The sequence below is a fragment of the Heptranchias perlo genome, chromosome 28 (assembly GCF_035084215.1).
Source record: "Heptranchias perlo isolate sHepPer1 chromosome 28, sHepPer1.hap1, whole genome shotgun sequence".
Classification (NCBI taxonomy): domain Eukaryota; kingdom Metazoa; phylum Chordata; class Chondrichthyes; order Hexanchiformes; family Hexanchidae; genus Heptranchias; species Heptranchias perlo.
In genome coordinates, this window is record NC_090352.1 from 30,955,945 (window position 1) to 30,978,957 (window position 23,013).

A 23,013-nucleotide genomic window follows, 5' to 3' on the forward strand; every position below is an offset into this window, starting at 1 on the left:
TCAAATTTTCAACAGCATTGCTGACATTAACTGATCCTGTAAGAGCTCCTCACTGCTTTCCCCTTCCATCCCCAGCTCCCCAATTTCCATTTTTAATTTTTTAAACCCTGCACTGTCATTTTTATTAGTGTCCTATTTATATGGTGCCTTTAATGTAGAAAAGCATCTTAACACATTTCACAGAGGCATAAGGAAGAACAAAATTGAAGCTGAGCCAAGAAGCAGATGTTAGGAAGAGTGAGCAAAATCTTGGTCAAAGAGATGGATTTTAAGAAGGGTCTTAAAGGAGAAGAAGGAGGTGGAGACGCAGGGGGATTTAAGAGAGGGAATTAGAGTGTGGGGCCTAGGCAGCTGAAGTTCTTCGTGTTCTGTTTTAGGATTCATCCACCAATGAGGCAAAAGCCAAACCCCGAAGCCCATAAAGTTTAAAAAGAACAAACGTAAAAGTGATAAATACAATCAATCAGTAATAAATAATCAACAACTTCCATTTATATAGCACCTTTAACGTAGTAAAACTTGCCAAGGTGCTTAAATGAGTGACTGAGATGCCCTGGCTTCATATGGATTGCCAGGACTTAGGAACCACAGGCGGCCCACAGCCTGCAGTTGGACACCACTGGTTTAGGGCACTATTCTTTTACTTGTGGGACCCACAGAGTGAAAACCATTCCAGACTAAAGCGATAAAATCCACTGATTGTCTGCTGGTTCCAAGGGTTCTATGTGAATTTTGAGTTCTTTCATGTAGTTGTAGTGGACATGGGCCCACAGCATAAAAAATTGTACGAATTGGGAGATTCATGAAGGACAAGGGCAGCAGGCACTTGGGAACAACACCACCTTCCCCTCCAAGTCACACACCATCCTGACTTGGAAATATCGCTGTTCCTTCATCGTCGCTGGGTCAAAATCCTGGAACTCCCTACCTAACAGCACTGTGGGAGAACCTTCACCACACAGACTGCAGTGGTTCACCACCACCTTCTCAAGGACAATTAGAGATGGGCAATAAATGCTGGCCTTGCCAGCGATGCCCATATCCCATGAACGAATAAAAAAAAAGGACGAGTATTCAAAATGGAAATATCATGCTGATTCATTAGAGGGCGAATAACTGGGCTGAGAAATTTCTTCATGCTACACCCGACTTGGAATTATACTGATGTTGACGCTGGATGCATTCTCTCCTCGCTAAGCATATAAATTCAAAGCACCACACCTGCTGGTGTCTGTATACATTGCAAGTTATTGTAGGTTTTTTTTGGTGATGGGAGGAGGAAGAGGAAGAGTATTTTTATTCCACCTCGTCACCAGAGGGTGAGCAGATGATGTGTTCACGGATCATCATCAATCCAGTCTTGAACCTAGCTAGAAAGTGTTGAGTGATACAGGCAGATTATTATCCCCCTCACCAATTCTCTCCTCCCACTTGCATGGAAGCACCTCACCTTTATTCAGCAGATTCCCAGACAGCCTGGAAAATCATGTTGGGAACCTGGTGCACTACAAATTTCAAATAAAGAAAAAGCACGTGCAAGGAACGAGAGAATAGAAGCAGGCAAATAGTTTTGTTTCCTAGCCAGGAAAGTGAATGCTAGTACCAAGGACACAGCTTCTGCTCTGAATAAACACAGTTTCTTAAAGCTGATGACTGCTGATTCTTAGTAATATACTCAAAAAATATTCCATATCCCCAACCATAACAAATAGCAGCAATCCTTCCAAATGCCTACTTAAAAGCTTCCCTTTATGCACATTACCAAAGCATCTCATTACCACCAGATTTAGCCATTGTCCCAAGTCAGATGTTTAATTCAAAGCAATTGGAAAGTTACTGATTTAGAGAAATTCTTGCTAATTAAACAGGCAGTGTAATTTTCTTTAATTAAAGTGAGCAGGTGATGTTTCATCGTGTTCACAGCACCTACAGTTTATGTCTGTGAAATGTTGACAGCACTTCACGACATTTGACAAGTATAAATTTACTGTGCAGCAGCCAAGTTAGTGGGGATGAACGGCTCCGGCATCACTTCTTGTCAAATGGTTTTATCTACGTGTAAAAATCCAATTCCTTCCAATTCAGTGTAGCCAAACCTAGCTGTGAATTTCTATTTAAAACAATGTGAGCTTCTGAAACTTACAGGTGGGAATACTCCAACACAGGTTCGATAAGCATTTTGGAAAAGAAGCATCATTTCACTAACTTGGAAAAAGCACATAATTTTCTACTCTCTTTTAAAAAAAAGCATAATCACATCTTCATTGTTCAATTCACTCAAGTTATCAGAATAGATGCTGCAGCAAGATGCAATAATGCCATAATTTGAATATGCTAACGATCACACAACAGCAAGATGTGATACATCATTCCATGTTTTTCAAATGCACTGAACCTCAATTATTTTCCTTGAAATCATGTAACTTAGCAAAATAACTAACCCCATCAACACCTGAGGTTTAAATCTATTTTGTTTCAAACATTAAACTGGAAAGTTTGCTCAATTCAATCAAACAATTTATTTTCATGGTGCACCAATTCCAGTCTATCAAACAAAACTTCATTGTATTGAAATATGGATCAAACTAAATTGTTTCTTAAAATTAGTAAGAACAACAAACTTGCAGCTATATAATGCCTTTCACGGCCTCCCAAAGCGCTTCACAGCCAATTAAATACTTTTGAAATGTAGTCACCGTTGTAATGTAGGTAACTTGGCAGTCAATTTGCACACAGCAAAGTCACACAAACAGCAATGAAGTAAATGACCAGATAATCTGCTTTCGGTGCTGGTTGAAGGATAACTGTTGACCAGGATACCGACAACTCTCCTGCTCTTCTTGGAATGGTATTGTGGGATCTTTGATATCCACCTAAGAGGACAGACAGGGCCTTGGTATAACGTCTCATCTGAAGGACGGTTCCTCCGACAGTGCAGCACTACCTCAGTACTGCACTGAAGTGCCAGTCTAAATTATGTGCTCAAGTCTCTGGATGGGACTTGAACCCATGGCCTTCTAACTCAGAAGCAAGAGTGCTTCCACTGAGCCAAGGTTGACACTTACAAAAGGTGCACAAGATGTTTGGGATTTAATTGCTTACTTCAGTGAACAGGAATTAGCATTTATAGGGAAAGAATTTTGGCTTTAGACAAAATAAGCCATTAAAATATATTTTCAGTATTTAAAATACTTTTGTGGAATATCGAGAACTCCCTTTTTTGATGTTTAATTGTAACTTTAGCAACGCACAGTGTAGAATATTGTGTTGAAGTCCTCATTGATTAAAGCATAGTCTTTTTAATGGCACGTCTGTCATCTTTTTCATCACTGGCAAGCAATTTATATTATGATGTTCACGTTGACATGGAGCAGTTTCATTTTCACATCAATACAAATGGTGCTGTATTATTGAGGCATTAAGTCACCTGAAGTGCACTTAAAAGCAAGATGCAGGAGCCTAACCCCGGAAGGTTGTCTCACCATTTCAGCTTCACACCTGCTATACTACAACTCAGGCCAGTGTGAAGCAAAGTTTAAAAAGTTCCCAGCAGTACAACTTCTCGTGCAAACCACCCTATACAGATTATTTAGAGATCAGAATTTGGGATTTTCTTAAAGTAATATTTTTAGTTATTCCTTAAATTTAAAACATATTTATAATTCCCTATCTCCCAGTTAGTTCCTTACTGCTGCTATGATTTCCACTTTAGTGTCAGCCTTGGCTCAGTAGTAGCATGTTCACCTCAGTCAGAAGGTTGTGGGTTTTAATCCCACATATCTGGTACTTCACTGTAGTACTGAGGGAGTGCTGCAATATCAGAGATGCTGTCTTTCAAATGAGACATCCACCTGCTGAAGAAGACTTAAAAGATCCCAGGGAGCTCTTCAAGTGTCCTAGCCACTATATATTCCTTAACCAACACCATTTAGTTATTTATCTCATTGTGGGACCTTATTGTATGCAAATTGGCTGGTGCCTTTGCATACGTTACAAAAATGAAATCACACTTTGCTTGCATTTGCTAGCAACACACTATTGTAAGATTGTTGGACATGAAGGAGTTAGGGGAAATCACATTGAAGCCAATATATGCTTTAATTTGAGATATGCTTTTTGCCTGGGTCAGAAGGTTGTGAATTTAACCCCCAATCCAAGACTAGAGTAGACAATCTAGGCTGACATTTTAGTGCAGTACAGAGGGAGTGCTCCATTGTCAGAGGTGATGTCTTTCAGATGAGATGTGAAATTGAAGCCCTGTCCACTTGTAAAAGATTCCATGGCACTACTCTAAGAGAAAATGAGTTCTCCCACTGTTCTGGTTAACATTTATCCACCAACCAATACCAATAGAATAAAGTTACTGGTCATTTACCTCATTTGCTGTTGATGGGACTCTGCTATGTGCAAATTATTTGCCACGTGCAAATTATCTGCCACATTTGCCTACATCACAGTGACTGCACTTCAAAAGTAATTTATTAGCTGTGAGGTGCTTTGGGATGTCCTGATAACATGATAGGTGCTATAGAAATGTAAGATCTTTCATTCTTTAACCTTAATTTATCACCTCAAACTGTTCATCATTATCACCACCAGTGATGGAACTGTAATCACGAGCACTTCACCCTAGTGTTATGCATCTCAAAATACTCTCTCCAGACACAACTCAAGTTCTGAAGGACAAAACCATTACTTCTTATGTATAACCCGGGTGACTTTTCTAGTTCAAGTAGACAAATCTGATAGTTTCACATGTCCACCATTACATTTTATTATAATCATAATGGAAGAAAATGGCTACAATACAACTGCATAAAAATATCACTCTTCATCACTGCACTTTACTGAAATTCTGGTGACAACAGTGCATGAGTAATGCTGCTCAGTGACTGGCAGTTATGTAACAGTGGGGTGAGAACAATTTATCAAGCAGCTCATCTGGAAGCCAACAACACTTAAAAATCTAGTTCAGAGTCTGGAATTCTATTTTAAGCTCCCTAATGTGAGAGAAATGTTCTTACCCTATTTTCGAGTCACTGCTTTAAAAAAAAACTTTTAACGTTAAGATATAATCTTTGCTCTCATCAAAGCAATGAGTCATTAGTGCCACCATCACCAAAGAAAAACATTAAGTCAAATCAAATGTGGAGTGGTGCACAATGCTGAAATGTTAACCTTTTCATTCACTTTGGTCAAACTGTATTGAAAGCTTTGAAGGCATAAAAGACACCCGAATAATTTGCTAAACACTAGAATCACTGCGCCGAAGATTTATAATTATTCTATTTCACAGAAAAGTCACACGTGCAATTATTTGCCAAGATTTTTAGATAATACATTCAAATTTGTGTAATAAGTATTAAATATTTTAAAACACACACCTGAATAACTAAAATGACTAATCACAAAAACTACTTAAAAAAATTTCGATAGGAGTTGCTTGAGGAAATCATTAAAAAATAAGCAGCCTAACACCATGAGAACACAAGCAAATCTCACTGCAAACAGAACATCTTTATTCGTGGATTACAGGCTATATTTAATTCAAGCTTTTTAAGCGTTAGTCCCTGTGCTATGACTGAAACACGTGAGTGTAAATTCCAGAATCGCTTCCAGAGACACAAGGCTGAAGCAGGTCCCTGAAATAGGGCGAGGCAAGACCATGGAAGCATTTGACAGATAAGCATGATGAAATTGATTCATAGGGGCGCAGGGAGCCAATGGAACCTGGCATGGGCCATTGTAATTGAGGTGCAGGGTCCGAGCAGGTAAGCAATGCCATTCCAGAGGAGTTGCAACTTGTGAAAGGTGAAAGTGCTGGAACCAGCTAGGAAAGCATTTCAAAAATAAAACTTTGAAATAAAAAAGACCTGAATTGGAGTCTCTGCAGGAGAAATAGGTAACAGCCACAGCGCATCGTGCATGATACAAGAAAAGCTGAAAAATTAGGAGAGAAGACAAAATATATCAGGAAATAGTCACTGGGTGATACTAAACTTGCATTTTAAAGCCCCGTAGATTGCAGGAGGGCAAGAATAATGAGGAAGGCAAGGTGCTACACTTATGGAGTCCTAGAAAAAAAATGGAGAGTAGCAGAGTGCTCTGAGTCTCCATTTAAACGCAGTAAGATATTGATTCCAACATTTATTTACTGATTGGTTTTAACATACAAGATATTTCTTCGGTTGCTCTGCCTTTGGGAAGTTGGAGCTTCTTATATCATTTTAACAAAAACGCTCTTATTGGAAATCCACTCGTCTTGCACTTTTGCCAACATAACAATAACCACTACACTGAGAAAACTGAATTGTGAGCGCTGATATTTGAGAAACATGATAGCGTGTCATGTAAATGTAAGCTTTTTGTTTCTTTGTTATTGGTTTGACCTCAAACATGGCTCAAACATTCCAGCAAGCCTAGGTATGACTATCCGAAATTGCAATTCAAATAATATTATCAGAGAGCAAACACCCAAACCAATTACATTTTTAAAAGTCCTTCAGGAAGTACATCCAGTAGATTAGTTGATCCTTTTTCAATTCACTATGAAGCAATCAATTAAAAATAAGTAAAATGACAGACAGAAAAACAATTAGTAAAACTGAAAAACCTCTTGACAACATTAAACGATTTTCAATATAAAAATGCTCAAGGTGCCATGGTTGCAGTTGAATGTCTCTTCTACTTCCATTCCCTTCCCACCTCCCTTGCCAACTCCACAGCTTCAGAAGAGCATCTATTCTTCTTTGGAGTAGACTGAAATACCTTCCAATGGGTTCGATTTTATTGCAGGTTGGTCAAGGTTGGGTGATCCAGACGGTTATCAGCAAGTTCTGGATCATTTTTGAGAGTGGAACAGGCTCAAGGGGCTGAATGGCCTCCTCCCGTTCCTTTGTTCCTTGCTGATCATTCCCTCAAAAAAAAGCTAAATGTTTGTTAGCTGGCGAGGTGTCATATCAGGAATCTAAATTATTGTACAATAAACATCAAATATTTGTAGACTATTTACATTCATGTATTCCAAAGATTGAGGTATTTCAAATCATGAATACTTGTATTTGTAATAAAAACATACTGGGATTTTAATGTGTATTAAGAATTTAATAAAAACTACTTAAAGTAACACTGGCCTAGATTCTCAGCCACTTACTGCTCCAACATACAATCATTTTCTACTGTATACTTCCAGCACAATCAGTACATTACATTGAGCTGCACTGCATTACATCCAGAAAAATCAAATATCTTCATCCTTACCTTCAAATTCCTATATTGCTTTGCCCTCCCTACCTTGGCGATCTTCTGCAACTACACGTCCCTTTCCGTACTATCCACTTCTCATTCCCCACTCCTTCATTGGCATCCACTTTGCCCCAGCCTTCAAAAACCTCCTAAAGACCCTCCTTTTTGACAGCGCTTTGACTTTTTTCTACACTCTGTCTCCTGCTCGGTGTCCACTCGATATCCACCGCCCTATAAAGCACTCAGACTTCTCTCTCTGTACGTTAGAACATCTACTGAAATATAAAGTGCTGTTATAATTTCTTCAATGCCAGTGAATAATGCTAAAAAATGACAGCACAATTCTCCATGTTGAGTTACTGCTCCCCTATCCCCCCACCACCAAGTTACAGTGGTCACTGATGCAAACACTGTTGCACGCTGCCAGCACAAAACCAAAAGACAAGGAAGTACAAAAACAAGACACAGACACAAACGCAAGAAACAGGAGGAAAAAAAAATTCTGTACCACACTTAGAAAAAGCTATTCTTTTAAAAAGCCAACAATTGCCAATCTACGGACAAGCTTCTCCTGTATCAGAGAGGTCATCTAATTGACCTCTGGATATCCCGAAGCGCAATTAGCCTCCAACTGACCCCAATAAATCTCCATCATGTTTGCATCTAAAATATATTCATAAAATAACAAATTACTACAGAACAATTTTAACTTCCATCAGTAACAACTAAGACTCCAGCTGACATCAGGATGCACCTATTTATATTACTTCTGAAAAAACAGCACAGTTGATGGTCTTAAAAGTAAAGGCCAAGTTAAACAACTCCACTGCCTATCCTCCAACTTACCATCAGCAATGACAAGATCAGTTGTTACTACATGATATTTCAGCTACACAACTCTTGCCAAATATCCCCAGTGTTTTGCTTTTACAAGTAACAGAAGAGGTAAGAATACTAAATACACATTTCAAAGAGTTTACTGAAAATTAGGGTGCCACACCTCTTCATTCTTGATAATGCTAATGCTGGCTAAATTCCAATAAGGCACATCCAATAAGGTTATCATTCAATACCATTGAGTTGTGCATGCGGTATCCGCTACAGCAAGACATCACATGTTGGAAGATAACGATTCAAGAAACTAATGGACAAGTAATCCCAGTATTACTGAACATTAACATCTCCTAACATAGCAATCTCATTCTGAATGTCTGCTATAATCATGGGCAAAAATGAAATTCAAGCAAATTTGGTGTTCCTGAGTTATTAATGCAGCCTAATTTTGTGGTAAACAGAGTACTGCTCCAGTTCTCACCAACAATCCAGTGCACACACACATTGGATTTAATCTTTTGTTTAAAAAATTACCTTTATTGGTTTGTGGCTCTGTGGGTTTTTCTTTTTCTCCTTTGGCTTTACCTGTTCAAAACACAAACATATTATCAATTAATTGGATGTCCATCAGGAGGTTCAGTATGTCTATTGTTATTGTCATGAAAGTTTATCTTCGTACATGCGTACACTCAAGACATGGGGAAATATTAGTGTGCCTCCTCATGGCCAGCAAGAGAACAGCATAGACGGCTAACTGACAAAAAGCTCCTTTCCTTTCCAATAATAGCAGATATAAAAGGAGGGGAAATTGAAGGGTCAGGAGGGGAAACATGTCCTAATTTTTTTTTTAAATTGCAATCTTAACCCTAGGGTTCAAATCATATTCAGAAGACAGTTGTGTTTGACCGTTGCTGCTTAGGATGTCATTTGAATCCCTCATTTAAATTATAGCAACAGTCACTCTATTATTCTACACTGTATAGCTTGTTTCCTAGTAAACTACCTGATAGGCAGAAAAATAAACTCATAATACTGGTCACTTGATGCCATCTGTCCTATTTATTATTTTTGTTACCATTTCACCTACAGTGTCCAAGTCCAGCACACTCACCGTGCGGGGATACAACACTAAAGCAAGCTAAATTTAAAAAGAAACATGCACTATAAATTACAAATAAGAAATAGTCAGCAAAAAGTTTACAGTTGTAATTGGCAATCAGAATTCTAATAATGTTCTTAAAAACCAAAATTGAGCTTCAAGGGTTTATCAGAACTGAATTGCAAATTTGTAATTAATTATCCCTTGTCTGATATGTAATTGACAATAAAATTACACTCGTTACTCAACTCATCAAACCAGTCAGCATATGCACATTAGAGTACAAAGAATGGTATTTTTGATCTGGTTGCTGTTTGAGGTAACACTGGCCGAAATGGATGACATTATTGGCCTTTATCAATTAATCAAGGGATGCATTCTTGATACAAAAATGTAATGTGAAAGACCTGCAGTTCATTCAGTACGGTCTCAACAGCAGAGTACACAATTTGACCAGGAAGCAATACTACTTTTAAGAAGGTTAACTGTTTGATCAGCAGACAATATTCTATTACCAAGATAATCCACATCCTTTTCCAATCAATGTGGTCAAGATTTTACCTGGGTTCATCAGTAACTAATTATTCTAATGAAGTCGTCCACCCCCCACCAACCTCACAATTTTTTTTTCTAAACTGCACTGTACAAACTATCCTAAATACCAGAATCTACTTTTAAGTGAAGCTACACAACAGATGTTTACAAATTTAAACTAGCAAATAGCATGGTGGAGAGGCAAAGAGTTGAAGATGATCGCTGGGTGAGGTTCTTTTTATGCGAGTCATGCCTCCCACATAGCGATGTCTCAAGAAGGGGCACACGCCAATCTCATTGTTTATCAAGTCAACCACAGACTAAGAAAAGCATGGATTTCACTTGCTTTGATTGCCGAATACATCACAAAGCTGCACCTTCTACTACTTGACCAGTGGGAAAACTCAGGATGCCATGACCTAAAGTTTTGACCATTTAAGTAAACACAAAAAGTTATCATTTTACACATCAATAATCATGACCATTTCTGTAACTTTTTTTTTCGCATAATCTTTGCATGTGTAAAATGGCTTAATGACTAGCACCTAATCCATTTTCCACGACAATTACAGAAGTTCACAAAGTGCCTCAGTGGCATGACTCTAATTGAACATTGGTCTCCCAAATCAGGACCAGTAATTTGAGGGATAGACCAGTGATAGTGCAAGTACTACTGGTTTGGCAGACCAACAAACATAATACTATTGCAAATAGAGTGCTCATGGCATTGTACTTCCATGCAGAGCCACACTTCATTTCTAAATCCAGCATGTTTAAAAGAACTTCTAATTTCTATTTTGCCAGACTAGTGCACTTTTTTTAAAACTGAAAACCAGCAGCCTTTGTAAACTGCTGTTTCTGCATCGAGTTACATACTCGAGTTCAAGCTCTACCAGTTAGAGAAAGGCGAGGAAGGCAAACAATTCATTGTAAAAATATCAAGGTTTTTACATAATTGCGATATTCTGCACGCACAATCATCCCACTTAGCACTGTAGGTAATTACACACTTCTACATCTGCAACATTCATAATCATATATCCATAATGATATGTTGCACTATGTGGTAAATGTCAAAACCATAAAATATAATCTGACTGGTAATACTTCAGAGCTTAAACCATGAGCTGTCAAACCGGTTTCACGGATGAGACAGATTTAGTGGTTTGTACAAAATGTCAACAAACAATGCAACATGTACCCGTTCTTTGAAATCAACACAAAGAGTCATAATTTTAGAGATAGGGTGCAAAATTTGTAATACCGCGTACATCCCATTTTGTTTCAATGAAACAAAAACTATTCAAAAAAAATACTACCAGGATGTTTCTCCCCAAAATGAAATTCAGGAATTAATTTTCTGGTCTATAACTTGTAGCTGCAGGGCTCATAGATCTCATCCTTATGCTCTCCACTCAATTCCCACTGGAATGAAGGAAAGCACAGAACTGAAGAATCATTTAAAAGCATTGGGCATACAGTTCTCCCCTACCCAGCACTTCTACTGCATCAGTGGCTGATACTCAAAGTACCGTCAGAAGGTTTCAGTATCTAGTACAAAGCATTATTATACCTTTAATGTAGCCCTTTCCATCATACATATTAAACCAATCACAAATCCAGTTGACAGACATCACTGTCTGTTTGTTTTGGTTCCTTATAGAGGTGGTATCAGGGGAACTGACTGGCTCAGTGGATTAGAATATTGTTTTTCATCTCTGCCATTATTTGGCAGAAATCAGCAGTCTTATTAACATCCATTTGCTTTATTGCACTATGCTAATGACAACCCCGATTTTGGTGACAGTACAGTAAATAAACAAGGCAGCATTGTTGCCACCAAAGACTCCATGACCTACCTAAAGAAATGGATTTCGCTGGTATCTACTGAGTCAATGGCATTAATCCCCAAAAGATCTGACACAATCAAGCAGATGCACGTTATCAGCTCAGTACCTCCTTTTTCTGGCTCATTAAACGCAATCAAACCAATGGAAGATCGCCAGACCAACAAACGTCTAAATTGTGAAACCATTGGATCAGCGGCGGTCAGATCATTTACAAGTGATTCCAGCGGCAGGGACTCCATGCATCCGCTGTCAATGGCACTCCATCGAGTTGAAAGCACCTACACATTTATTCAGCAGGTGTAGTTGAAAACGTGCCCAACTCCACAGCAACAACATCCCTCGTCGCACTGAATAGATAAATACATCCCCTGAAAGAAAATCACTTATTTTTCAAAAAAGGGGCAATGTCACCACAAGGCCAAGTTCTGGTTGGCACTGTTCCTGGATCAAGAAGAATGAATGTGTTCCAAAAACTGCTGGCCTCTGCAAGAAATTTCATACTGCAGATGCTGATAACTATTGCAACATGAACTTCGTGAAACTTTTTTTTCCCCCTAGTCTATATTTAAAATTATTTTACCAAGTTTCACAATTAGCAATACACTGGTGTCAAGTCATCAAATCCCATATGCTGCAAACCAGACAAAATACTTCATTCAGCAATGCAACTTTAAATGAGGTTACATTTTTCTTGAGGAAGGAGGAAACAGAAAGGTCACAAATACTTTCTCTTCCTTTCGCTAAAGAAGCTGTAGTGCCAGGCATAGCAGTCAGCCAACATTATCAACCCCAGTCCATCACCGGCATCTCCATATCAAGTAACTGGTAGATCTTTTAACTAGAAGTTCATATCTGCAGGGGGTGCAAGGCCTTTCATTTCACATTATGTCCGTTTGATGGATGAAAACCAAGGTTAGATGTTGGGTCCCCAGTGGAGGGCATGCATTGCAATTTGATTTGAACCCCGACTTTACTTTTAAATGGTTCCACTTAACATCTTCGAATATACTGTACGAGCTCCAATGTAGCATCTCCAAAACCCAATACATTTTGGGAATTTATAAAGGAACTTTGCATGGCAGGCTAAGCAACTGCACAGTATAAATTCTCAGGTAATTCACAACAGCCATGGGATAAGTCCTGGAAAAAACTGTACTTATGCTTAACATACATTCAAAAAGGAATTTTATTATTGTTGCCATTTTATACTCCAGTTCTGAAATGTGGCTTGTTGCACAATCATGACTAATCCAGTGGCCTAGAACCTCAACTCCGTAATATATTAAGATTGCACCTCCTCCATGAAATGACCCTACCTCTCGATGTCTCAACCTAGATTGTCCTGCTGAAGCTGCAAACTAACCATGCGAGAAAATCATAGAAGCAAACTAAATCCTTAATGCCCATGGTACAATATACCACTACTCGAACTCATAACGCCAACTTTTACTACTAAATTTTCTTTGACTTCCTACCATAGTTTCACTTCCTTTCAAACAAAATTTCTTGCAACAATAGTTTTGTAATAATAACATACAGTAGCTTTCAACCCATGCAGATTATCAATGTAAACCTTGCAATCTTTCACAATTGGGTGCAATTAATTGGATGAAATTTACAACTGACACGTGCACTTTCACATTGTTGTAAACACAGTAACTCAAACATGGCAGGTAAACACCAAATTTTCTGTGACTTTCACCATCAAAATCATACCTTATCAAACTGTCCGTGAAGGGATAAATCCAAGATGACCATTAGCAGGACTTCTATTTTCTTGTAAACACCACAGCACAAACTGATATGTTGATTCAACAATGGCTTGCTGCAGCCCTTTACATTCAAATATTGCTTTCTTTTAAAAACTTGGCATGACTGAATAAAATTAAGAAAGGTCACCATATTAAATTTAAAATTGTTTGGTTTGTAAGGAAACTTTACACCATAATTTCACTAAATATACTGCACCAAGAAAATCTTCTCTCCCGTTTTGAATAATCGAAAAATTCAGACTGGCACAATTCGGCTTAGGGTGGGGGAGCTGCTTACAGGAAGTTTAGTTCTGCACCTAACCCAAGCTAAACCTCACCTGAGAGTTCACCTTCCATTCCCCCACATTAACATTTGAAGAGGGCAAAAATTCACCCATGGCTTTTAAATTGTGTACATAATGATACCCCTATGAAAGAATAATGCCATACATGATCATTAAAAAAAAAATGGAGACAATAAAAAATAAATAATATGAAGGGATAAAAAATTATTCTGGTTCAAACTCTGGAACAAATATATTAAGAAAGTATTTGTATTATATACACTAAGTCAGTTTTATGTATGTCTTCCTTTCTTTCCCAACTCAAATCATGCTCTTTTGCTTTCTTTTCCAATTGCTTTTGTTCCTAAGCTTGTCCTAGCACCTTATTTGTCTCGAGTTTCTTACCCACCAACTCTTCCTCCTCACCACCAAGCCTCCTCTTAATACAGCAGTTTTTCACCATTTATCCTCTGCAACTGTCTTTCTTACCTCTCCCAAGTTGCCTCCATGAAAATTTTAATTAGTCTGCTTAGCAGATCCTCCATCTGACCTCACAAATAACTCATATTTAAGCATCATTTATTCCCTGGTTTCAGTCCCCATCAATCCAATTTCTAATATTGTCCGGGGATAAGTATTTCTGGAGTACTTGAAGATGCAAATCTCTCTGTCCGATCTTCCCATAGATACCTGTTTGAGGAACTAGCCTCTGATTGTCGTCGGCTTCAAGCTGAATCTTTGTTTTTGATATCCTCGATCCTGTTTCTATTCCTGCTTTGATGGCAACAATTACTTCTGGTGTAAATTGAAGCCCCAAATGCAATTGCCTCCTGGAGTCCAGCATCCTATGTGATCCCCCACCGCCCCCCCACCCAACTTCACAGCATCCAATTTAAGATGATCTGCATATGTGCTTTGGATCTACTCATTGCTTTAATTCATTGTTGGAGTCCTGGAGCTGTTTCAATCGCCCGAGGGGTTCGGAGAGGAACTTTCCAGAATGTTTTTTCCCTTATTGGCCCCGGGTTTCCTTTTCTAGTTTCTTGCCTCTGCCAGGAGCTTACATGGCTGATGGGGGGTAGGAAGTGCTCCAGGCATCATGAATGTGGGACAGGCTTGATGGACCAGCTGGTCTTTTCCTATAGATCATTTTCGTACATTGGTATTGATTAAGGAATACTAGATAAAGCTCCTGCGGCATTATTCCGTTCTAAATATCACAAATTCTCCATTTCCTTATTTTCATTCCCACTCACATTGTGTTTACTTTCCCTCAAGCATCCTTGCGTAACAGACTCCTTAACAATTTATGCCATTAATGTTACTTCTTCTCAACCATTAGGGAGCATGTCAAGTAATGTACCAAAAGGAGTGCATCAGGTTCTACTACTTTACAGGAATAATGCCCTGCAGTAGCAACATTCAACTGGATACTGGCAAAACTTATGGATATGTGCCTGCATGGTCCTAGTGTTACTGTAAGCTGAAACTTGAAGTTATAGCTGCAACTGTGTGAAGTAAGCATCTTAACTACTGCAATACTCAACCTAGGTTTCCCATAATGTAAATATTTGAAAGATAGAGGGCTTACCTCACTGACAACTCGACAGCAACAGGGCTCCTTTCATGAAAACACATGCATGACATTAGCTGCACTGACACTTTACTTGTCAAACACTTCAGCACAAGAATAAGTCTTGGGCCTGGACTCTTCAGCATTGAAAGGAGGCGGATGAATGGGGACCTTATTAAAGTACAAGATACTAATTGCAATAGAAATAGTTAATCGTGAGCACTGTTATAATAATTAAATAATGACAAGGGGACATAGGTAAAAACTGGTAAAAGGCAAGATCAGGGTTAGATTAGGAAGCAATTCTTCACATAAAGACTGATAATACTTGGAATGGTCATAGGTAGGCTGGCGGAGACAAAAACTCGAATCATTCAAGAGACAGTTACATGCTCTGATGGGGAAGGAAAAAGAGGGAGGGGGAAATCCTGGTTTCTATGGAAGACTGAGCTAGATGGGCTCAAAGTGGATCACAATCTGTCACTCCCAAAACAGAATCTGCCCCAACTGCTTTTGTCATTATTTGCCAATTATAGCAGATGTAAAAAGTATTCGGAAATAGCTGTGCAATGGCATTCAAGAACTTGCATGTTATGAGGCCACGGAGGTTTAGAAACAAAGTTTTCTGTTCATTTTTTAAAAATAATAATTTCATTACTGCACATTTGGGGGTTTTGGCTTTTTTGTTTGCTGCAATCTCAGCAGGTTTACTAATTTGATTAGCTCTTCACCCCCAAAAAACAACTTTTACCTCAAAGCAGCAGAGCTCTAACTAGGTCAATCATATTTTCCATATAAACATCTTAATCCCCATGCAGTGTCACGATACATTAAACTGAATGTATTGTGACACAATGCTAGGATGCAGCTTTGTGCCCACGACTGCCCACAAAGCAAATTTCCAATCTCAGGTTGGCCTTCCGGAGACATATGAAGCAGAGACCAACTGCTTTGCCACAAAGGACGAAGCTAAAGAGATGAAAGGAAGAAAAAAAAATGCAAGCCATCACATAGCACTTTCACACATATCCTGGCAGCATGATCAACATGGTGGAGACTTGAGGGCAGGTAGCTCACATACAACTTGCCTCTGAAGTAGACAGTGAGAGAAAATTTGCAAATCAGAAAATAGAAAGTAACTAAAAAATGTGATCCTCTATCATTTAAAATATATACAATCCCATCTATTATGTAAAAATTGTGCTTTTATGCTTGGGTTGTTCACCGATCACAGTATTGACAGTGACAGACTTAGCTCCAAGGTCACTGTGTATTATATTTGTGAAGTAACTTCCTTGAGCTGTTCTATGTCATACCTTCACCATGCATCAGATGTAAAAACATTCTGCAGCTTGTGATGATGTCATCAATGTACTGAATTCTTAAGAACATAAGAGAAGTCATGGACACAAAGAGGCCATTCTGCCATTGAAACTCATCCTTCTGGTTTTCTAACTTCCCATTATAGTATCCAGCAGTATTTTGATATTTTTGCCCTGTACAGTAGATTACTGCAACCATTTATCACTCTAAGCAAAGAAGTTGTTCTTAATATTTGGTTTAAATTTACTTTTCACTAATTTAAATTTACATTCTTTGGTTCTGCTTTGCCAGGTTAATTTGAAGCAAGATCAGGATTTACATTTTCTGCACTATTCAATATTTTAAATACCTTAATGAAGTCCCCCCCTTAACTGCATTCTCTCTAGACAGTACAGCTTGAGCTTCTCTAGTCTTTACTCATAGATCATCCCCATTGCAAGTGGGATTGATAGTGTTACTTTTCTCTCCAATTCGTGTATGTATTTATGCACTGTCAACCAGGACCAAACACATTCAAGTGTGGTCTCTGGAGGGTTTTATATTTGAGAATTTCCTGTGGTACTGCACACAGGATGTCAAGACAAAGTATAGTGTTCAGGTGAGGGAGGGTTTTTATTGGAGAAGTGCAGAGTCCAAAGTAATAATGATTCAGGTTTTTAAAAATATGAAGGGAATAATTCTGTTTGGATGGATAAGTTATTTGAGCTTTATAAGGATGGGAGAACTAGGGGACATCGGTGCAAAAAAAGTTAGGATAGATGCTATGAAAATTTCTTTTCACTGAAAATCATCGACTGCTGGAGTAGATTACCAAAATATGTGGTAAGTACAGGCTCATCGCAGTGTTTCAAAAGGGAGTTGTATGAGTTCCTGCGAGTCAAGGGCATCTCAAGTTAAAGAAGGTAGGTGAGGGGTAGCTATAACTGTTATATGAGTTACTGCAGTCTCCTGGAGCTTGCTTGATTGCCTTTGGGGTTGGAGATGAATTTCCCAGAGTTTTTTCCTAAATTGGTCAAAGATTTTTTTAACCTCTCCTAGGAGATTGTAGGACAGAGGGATGTGTAGATGGTGCACCATGCCTGGATGGGATGGACTTGACAGACTACTTGGTTTTCGACTCTCCTCTTCCATATGTTCATATGTAGCAGAGGTCCATAGATTTTTACTGAGCATTCACTCTAATGTGCCTGAAAGAACTATCCACTTAGTCCCATTCCCCAGCCCTTTCCTCATACTTTTTAAAAATTTTCCTTTTAAAATATTTATCCTTTTTTTTAAAGCTATTATGGATTCTGCTTCCACCACGATTTCTGGTAGGGCACTGCAAATCCTAACGTAAAAAAAAATTCCTAACCTGTCCCTTTGATTTTTTGAAGATATTAAATATATGCCCCGTAGTTACCAATTCGCTGACCAGTGGAAATAGTTTTTCCCGAATTATCTCAGCAAAACCTCTCAATTTTGAATAGCTCCATCAGATCACTGTTTAACATTTTTCATTCTAATGAAAAGAGCCTCAGTTTCTCTCGTCTTTGCTCATAACTAAAGCTTCTCATCCCTGCATCATTTTCGGGAATTTCTTCTGCACCTCTACGGCTTTGACATCATCCTTAGTGCTCCACTCAACAATACCCAAGAGTCGGACATTACAGTTTCCACAAGGATTCTCAATTTTCTATTTTTTTTAAAAAATCAACTTCCTATTCAATCCCATGTTCTGCCCTGGTTTCTTGGAGCACTGAATTTAATTAGGAGTCTTTCATGTGGGACTTTGTCAAAAGCTTTCCAACAGTTCAAATAAACTACAGTATACAGAGTCCTATTTTGTGAAGTCCTCAAAAAAGTCAAGGTGTTTATCAAGCAGGGTCTACCCCTTCTAAATCCATGCTGGCTGGTTAAGTTATTACTGTACAAGCACTACTCCAGCCTACTCCTTAGATTAGCTATCACTATTGAGGCAAATGGGCCTGTAGTGGCCTTGGTCAGATTTGCCATCTTTTTAAACATAGGCACTTTGCTTGGTTGTTCCAGTCCTGCAGAACCTCACTAGTGCCCAAAGATTCCTTCATGCCAATAGCCAGACCACACAAGTTTCCACTCTGGTCTCCTTCAGAACACCATGAAATATGTGATCTGGCCCTAGGGATTTGTTAGTCAAGTCCCTCAAGTGCTCCTTTCACACAGAGACCTCAAAGGCCTCTAGGATACTGGGTATACAGTACTACAAAAATTGAAAAGTAAGTTAGTGTTATCCTGTTGGTCAAATACTTCTAGAAAGTATTCACATTAATATTTTAACTAGTTTACAAAATAGGAGCAGGAGTAGGCCACACGGCCCCTCGAGCCTGCTCCACCATTCAAGCAGATTAGACTGATCTGCAACCTCAACTCCACTTATCTACCCGATCCCCATTTCCCTTGATTCCCCAAAAATCTATCCATCTCAGCCTTGAATACATTCAATGACTCAGTATCTACAGCCTTCTGGGGTACAGAATTCCAAAGATTCACAACCCTCTGCATGAAGAAATTCCTCCTCATTTCAGTCTTGAACGGCCGACCTCTTATCCTGCGACTATGCCCCCTAGTTCTAGACTCCCTATTCAGGGGAAACAATCTTTCAGCATCTACCCTGTCAAACTCACTCAAAATCTTTTATGTTTCAATTAGATCATCTCTCATCCTTCTAAACTTCAAAGAGAATAGGCCCATTCTACTCAACCTCTCCTCATAGGACAACCCTCTCATCCCAGGAATTAATCTAGTGAACCTTTGTTGTATCGCCTCCAAGGCAAGTATATCCTTCCTTAGATAAGGAGACCAAAACTGTACACAGTACTCCAGGTGCAGTCTCACTAAAGCCCTGTACAACTGTACTAAAACTTCCTTACTCTTGTACTCCAACCCCCTTGCAATAAAGGCCAACATACCATTTGCTTTCTATTCTTTTCTACTCTTCCTGCCAAAGTGAATCTCACATTTCCCCACATTATACTCCATCTGCCACCTTCTTGCCCACTCACTTAATCTGTCGATATCCCTTTGCAGACTCTTTGTGTCCTCCTAACAGCTTACTTTCCCACCTAGCTTTGTATCATCAGCAAACTTGGATACATTACACTCGGTCCCTTCATCCAAGTTATTAATATAGATTGTAAATAACTGAGGCCCAAGCATCAATCCTTGCGGCACCTCACTAGTTACAGCCTGCCAACCTGAGAGTGACCCGTTTATCCCTACTCTTTTTTATCTGTGGTCTCACCAATTTTTCTTTAGAATTCTAACTTCCTCGCTCACTACTCCTTTACTGTTGTGATACTGGAAAGAAATTTTAGCCTTGACATCTTTAGCTCTAACTGCATAGACCTCTTAACCTATTTCAGTAATTCCTATGTTCCTCCCAGAGTTCTCCTCTTTTTTCTTGTAATCCTTGTACCATTTCTTTATCTCTTTTATTCCCATTTAATTGCCTAATGCATCCATCTTGAAGACTGTTTATTTAGTTTACATTTATTCATCTCAAATGATTTGACAATCCTTTCCTTCAAGTCAATTATAGTGGGCAACCAATAAAAGTAAAACATCAAATGTAAAGCAGTCATTAAGTTTTATGATTTTCAACACCTTTGCTCACCTCAATATTTAGTCACAAAATAATTTTGAAATAAATTATGTTTCTAGGTTAGGTAAACCCCTGTTTACTGACCAAAAAAAAATCTCAGGCCAACATAAACAAGTGTTCACAAAGTTACTCTTTGCTCTCCACCACCCACTCCCCCTTAAAAGTACCTGTTATACTCCATAATGTCATCAGCTGTACACCAGAAGTTAACATAATCTAGCAATTTCTTCAAAAAATGCTATACACATTTTCAGCTGTGAGGGTGGATGAGTAAGCAACAGACTTCAACACCCCTCAGTGTTCAGCTGACAGGAGGTGCAATTGCTGCAGGGCCAGACGCTTGCTATTTTTACATGCGTTGACAATGCTGATTTTACTGTGAAGCTGACCTATCATCTCGAAATATTAAAACTATTTGCAAATCCTTACTTCAGGCTGCCACGAAGTTGCTTGCCGAAGCAGACCGTCAAAATTATTAAATGCGAATTTACACAGAACATATCGCACATAAAGAGCAAAGTGCTCGCAGACATTGGTGTACTAGATTTATTGTATGCAGCACATGTTTTTCAGGGAATGTGGACATTAAGTCTTTACATGCATTTAAATGCAAGAAATGTACTTTGTGCATTAAAACACACCACGTATTCTTTTTGCAAATCTTCTACTCGAGATATGCATTTAACGTCAAGAAGATTGCAATGGGCAGCACATATGTATCCTTGGAAGGTGAAAGAATAGGTCCCAACTTGGAAAATACCTCATGGAAGGCTGAGATGGTAAAGAAAGAACTTGCATTAATTTAATGTTTTCAGGATGTCCCAAAGCACTTCACAGCTAATGAAGAAATTCTGGTGTGGTCACTATTGTAATGTAGGGAAATTTGGTAGCCTAGTTGTGCACAGCAAGAACCCATAACAGGAATCAGATAACTGTCTGGATAATCTGTTTTTGGTGGTGTTGGTTGAGGGATAAATGTTGTCTAGAACACTGGAAGAAATCCCTTGCTCTTCTTCGAGTACTGCACGGGATCTTTTACACCCACCTGAAAGGGCAGACGGGGCCTCGGTTTAATGTCTCATCCGAAAGATAGTGCAACACTCAGTCAGCATTGAACTGAAGTGTTAGCCTTGATTATGCGCTCAAGTCTCTGGAGTGGGGCTTGAACCCATGACCTTGTAAAACAGAGGAAAGAGTGCTACCACCGAGCCAAAGCTGACACTTTAGGTAGGAACACATACAAGATGATAACTTGAATTTCTATAGTGCCTCATCATGTCTCTCACTAATATCCAAAGGCGTCTCACATACAATTAATTAATTCTGTAGTGCACTGACTATCATGTAGGCAAACTGACCTGAATGGAAGAGTGGTATCTTACAGACAACTACAGGAACTGGCAGAGGACAGATTGCACTCATGAAGTCTTGTGGCATCTATGATCAGCCTGAATGACTACCCCAGATAAGTTGTTTAGCATTTATTGTTTCTCCAAGATCAGCTAGATTAGCTAGATTGTAATTATAATAATGTTGTTTAAGGTTGACTAAAGTATGGGTTATACAAGTTAGTTTCAGGTGCTCCACCAAGCAACCTGACCAAGAGCTAACAAATACATCACTAACTGGGATATAAACCATTAGTAGCACATAGATTTCCACATCATAACTTGTTATTTACTGTAATAATCCAAAGCAAATTATATATCTCATTTCTATCCTGCACAAGTGAGGCTGGTAAATTGCAGAAGCAGGCAACCCATGCTAAATTTTATTTTATATTTGTACAACCCAATATTAAAGTTACCTTACAAGAGTTTGAAACGTCTAAAGTCACGTCAGCTCCACTCATTTTGCGTTATCCCCTTCTTTTAAAAACTACACAGCACCAAGGTGACACTGTCCAAAACAACATTGTGTAGTTGTGACTTAGGCTGCAACTCAATACAGTCGCCTGAATTGCACAACAGTGCCTATTTTCAAAACACACCAGGGGGAGCACAGACACTGAAGTTATGCTGTACCCCAGTGGCTTCTCCCCAAACTCCCAGGTTAAATTTATTTCCTCTGTACAAACTATTCAATTCATTGCATTGAAATTGGAGCAGCAGGACATTTTTTTTTAAAAAAAAACAGTCGCATGCACAGCACACCCACAAGAAATAAACAGGAAGTCAGCGTGAAATCAATATGTCAGTAAATAAAGCTAAAGGAAGCACAGGTTGTTCACCACACTGGTCAGGCAGGAGCTGCAGTGGAGGGGTGTTGCCTGTAAGACAGCAGCCGGCTGTGGGAGGCCTACCCCCAGCGGCAGGGCCTGGCCCGTGCCGCCTCCTGTCATGTAACCCGCTTTCCTCCCCCTTACCTTTTCTCCTAAAAAATGACATGTTCGGGATTGTGCGGAAACCGTGGGGGCTCCCCCACCCCCCGCAGCGGCTCGGTCAGTGCATGGCCGGCGGCTCGGAGCTCGCTTCATTCATTATACGAGAGGAGGAGGAGGTGGTTGGTGGTGGTGGTGGTGGGGGGGGGAAGAGGGAGCTGTCAAACCGGCACTTCCTATTCCTCATAGTCCCGTATCCGCGGCCATCCCCCGAGCGCCGAGCCGAGCCGAACCGACCCGAGCCGAGCCGAACCGCGCAGCATCATGGGTACAACCCTGCACCCTCGGCAGAGGGGACCGAGGGACAAGGGACCCTGGACCCAGCATAGCCGCATTCACACACCCACTGTAACAAGCACATCTCCTTTCAAACCATTTCCCAAATCAACTATATATATATATATATTTAAATAGAACCAAGATCTCATCGATCATTTGTCTGCCAAGCCGCTGAGAAAACACCGTAACCGTTAAAAGTGGAACGATTTGAGAATATTATTCATGGTCCGGGGCGCCCA

General features: G+C 39.3%; 1 protein-coding gene across 2 annotated transcripts in view; it reads right to left on the reverse strand.

The window, feature by feature from the left end:
• Positions 1–22,715, reverse strand: part of akap10 (A kinase (PRKA) anchor protein 10) — a 73,513-nt gene extending 50,798 nt beyond the window's left edge. Inside the window, exons 1-2 of one of the 2 annotated variants that reach the window (XM_068008338.1) lie at positions 22,481–22,715; positions 8,614–8,664 (exon numbers count right to left, since the gene is read on the reverse strand). In XM_068008338.1, the coding sequence (XP_067864439.1) occupies positions 8,614–8,664; positions 22,481–22,502 (73 nt within the window). In that variant the 5' untranslated portion in view covers positions 22,503–22,715. The remainder of the gene's footprint in view (positions 1–8,613; positions 8,665–22,480) is intronic. The other variant, XM_068008339.1, reaches the window with a different exon arrangement.
• Positions 22,716–23,013: the final 298 nt, after the last annotated feature.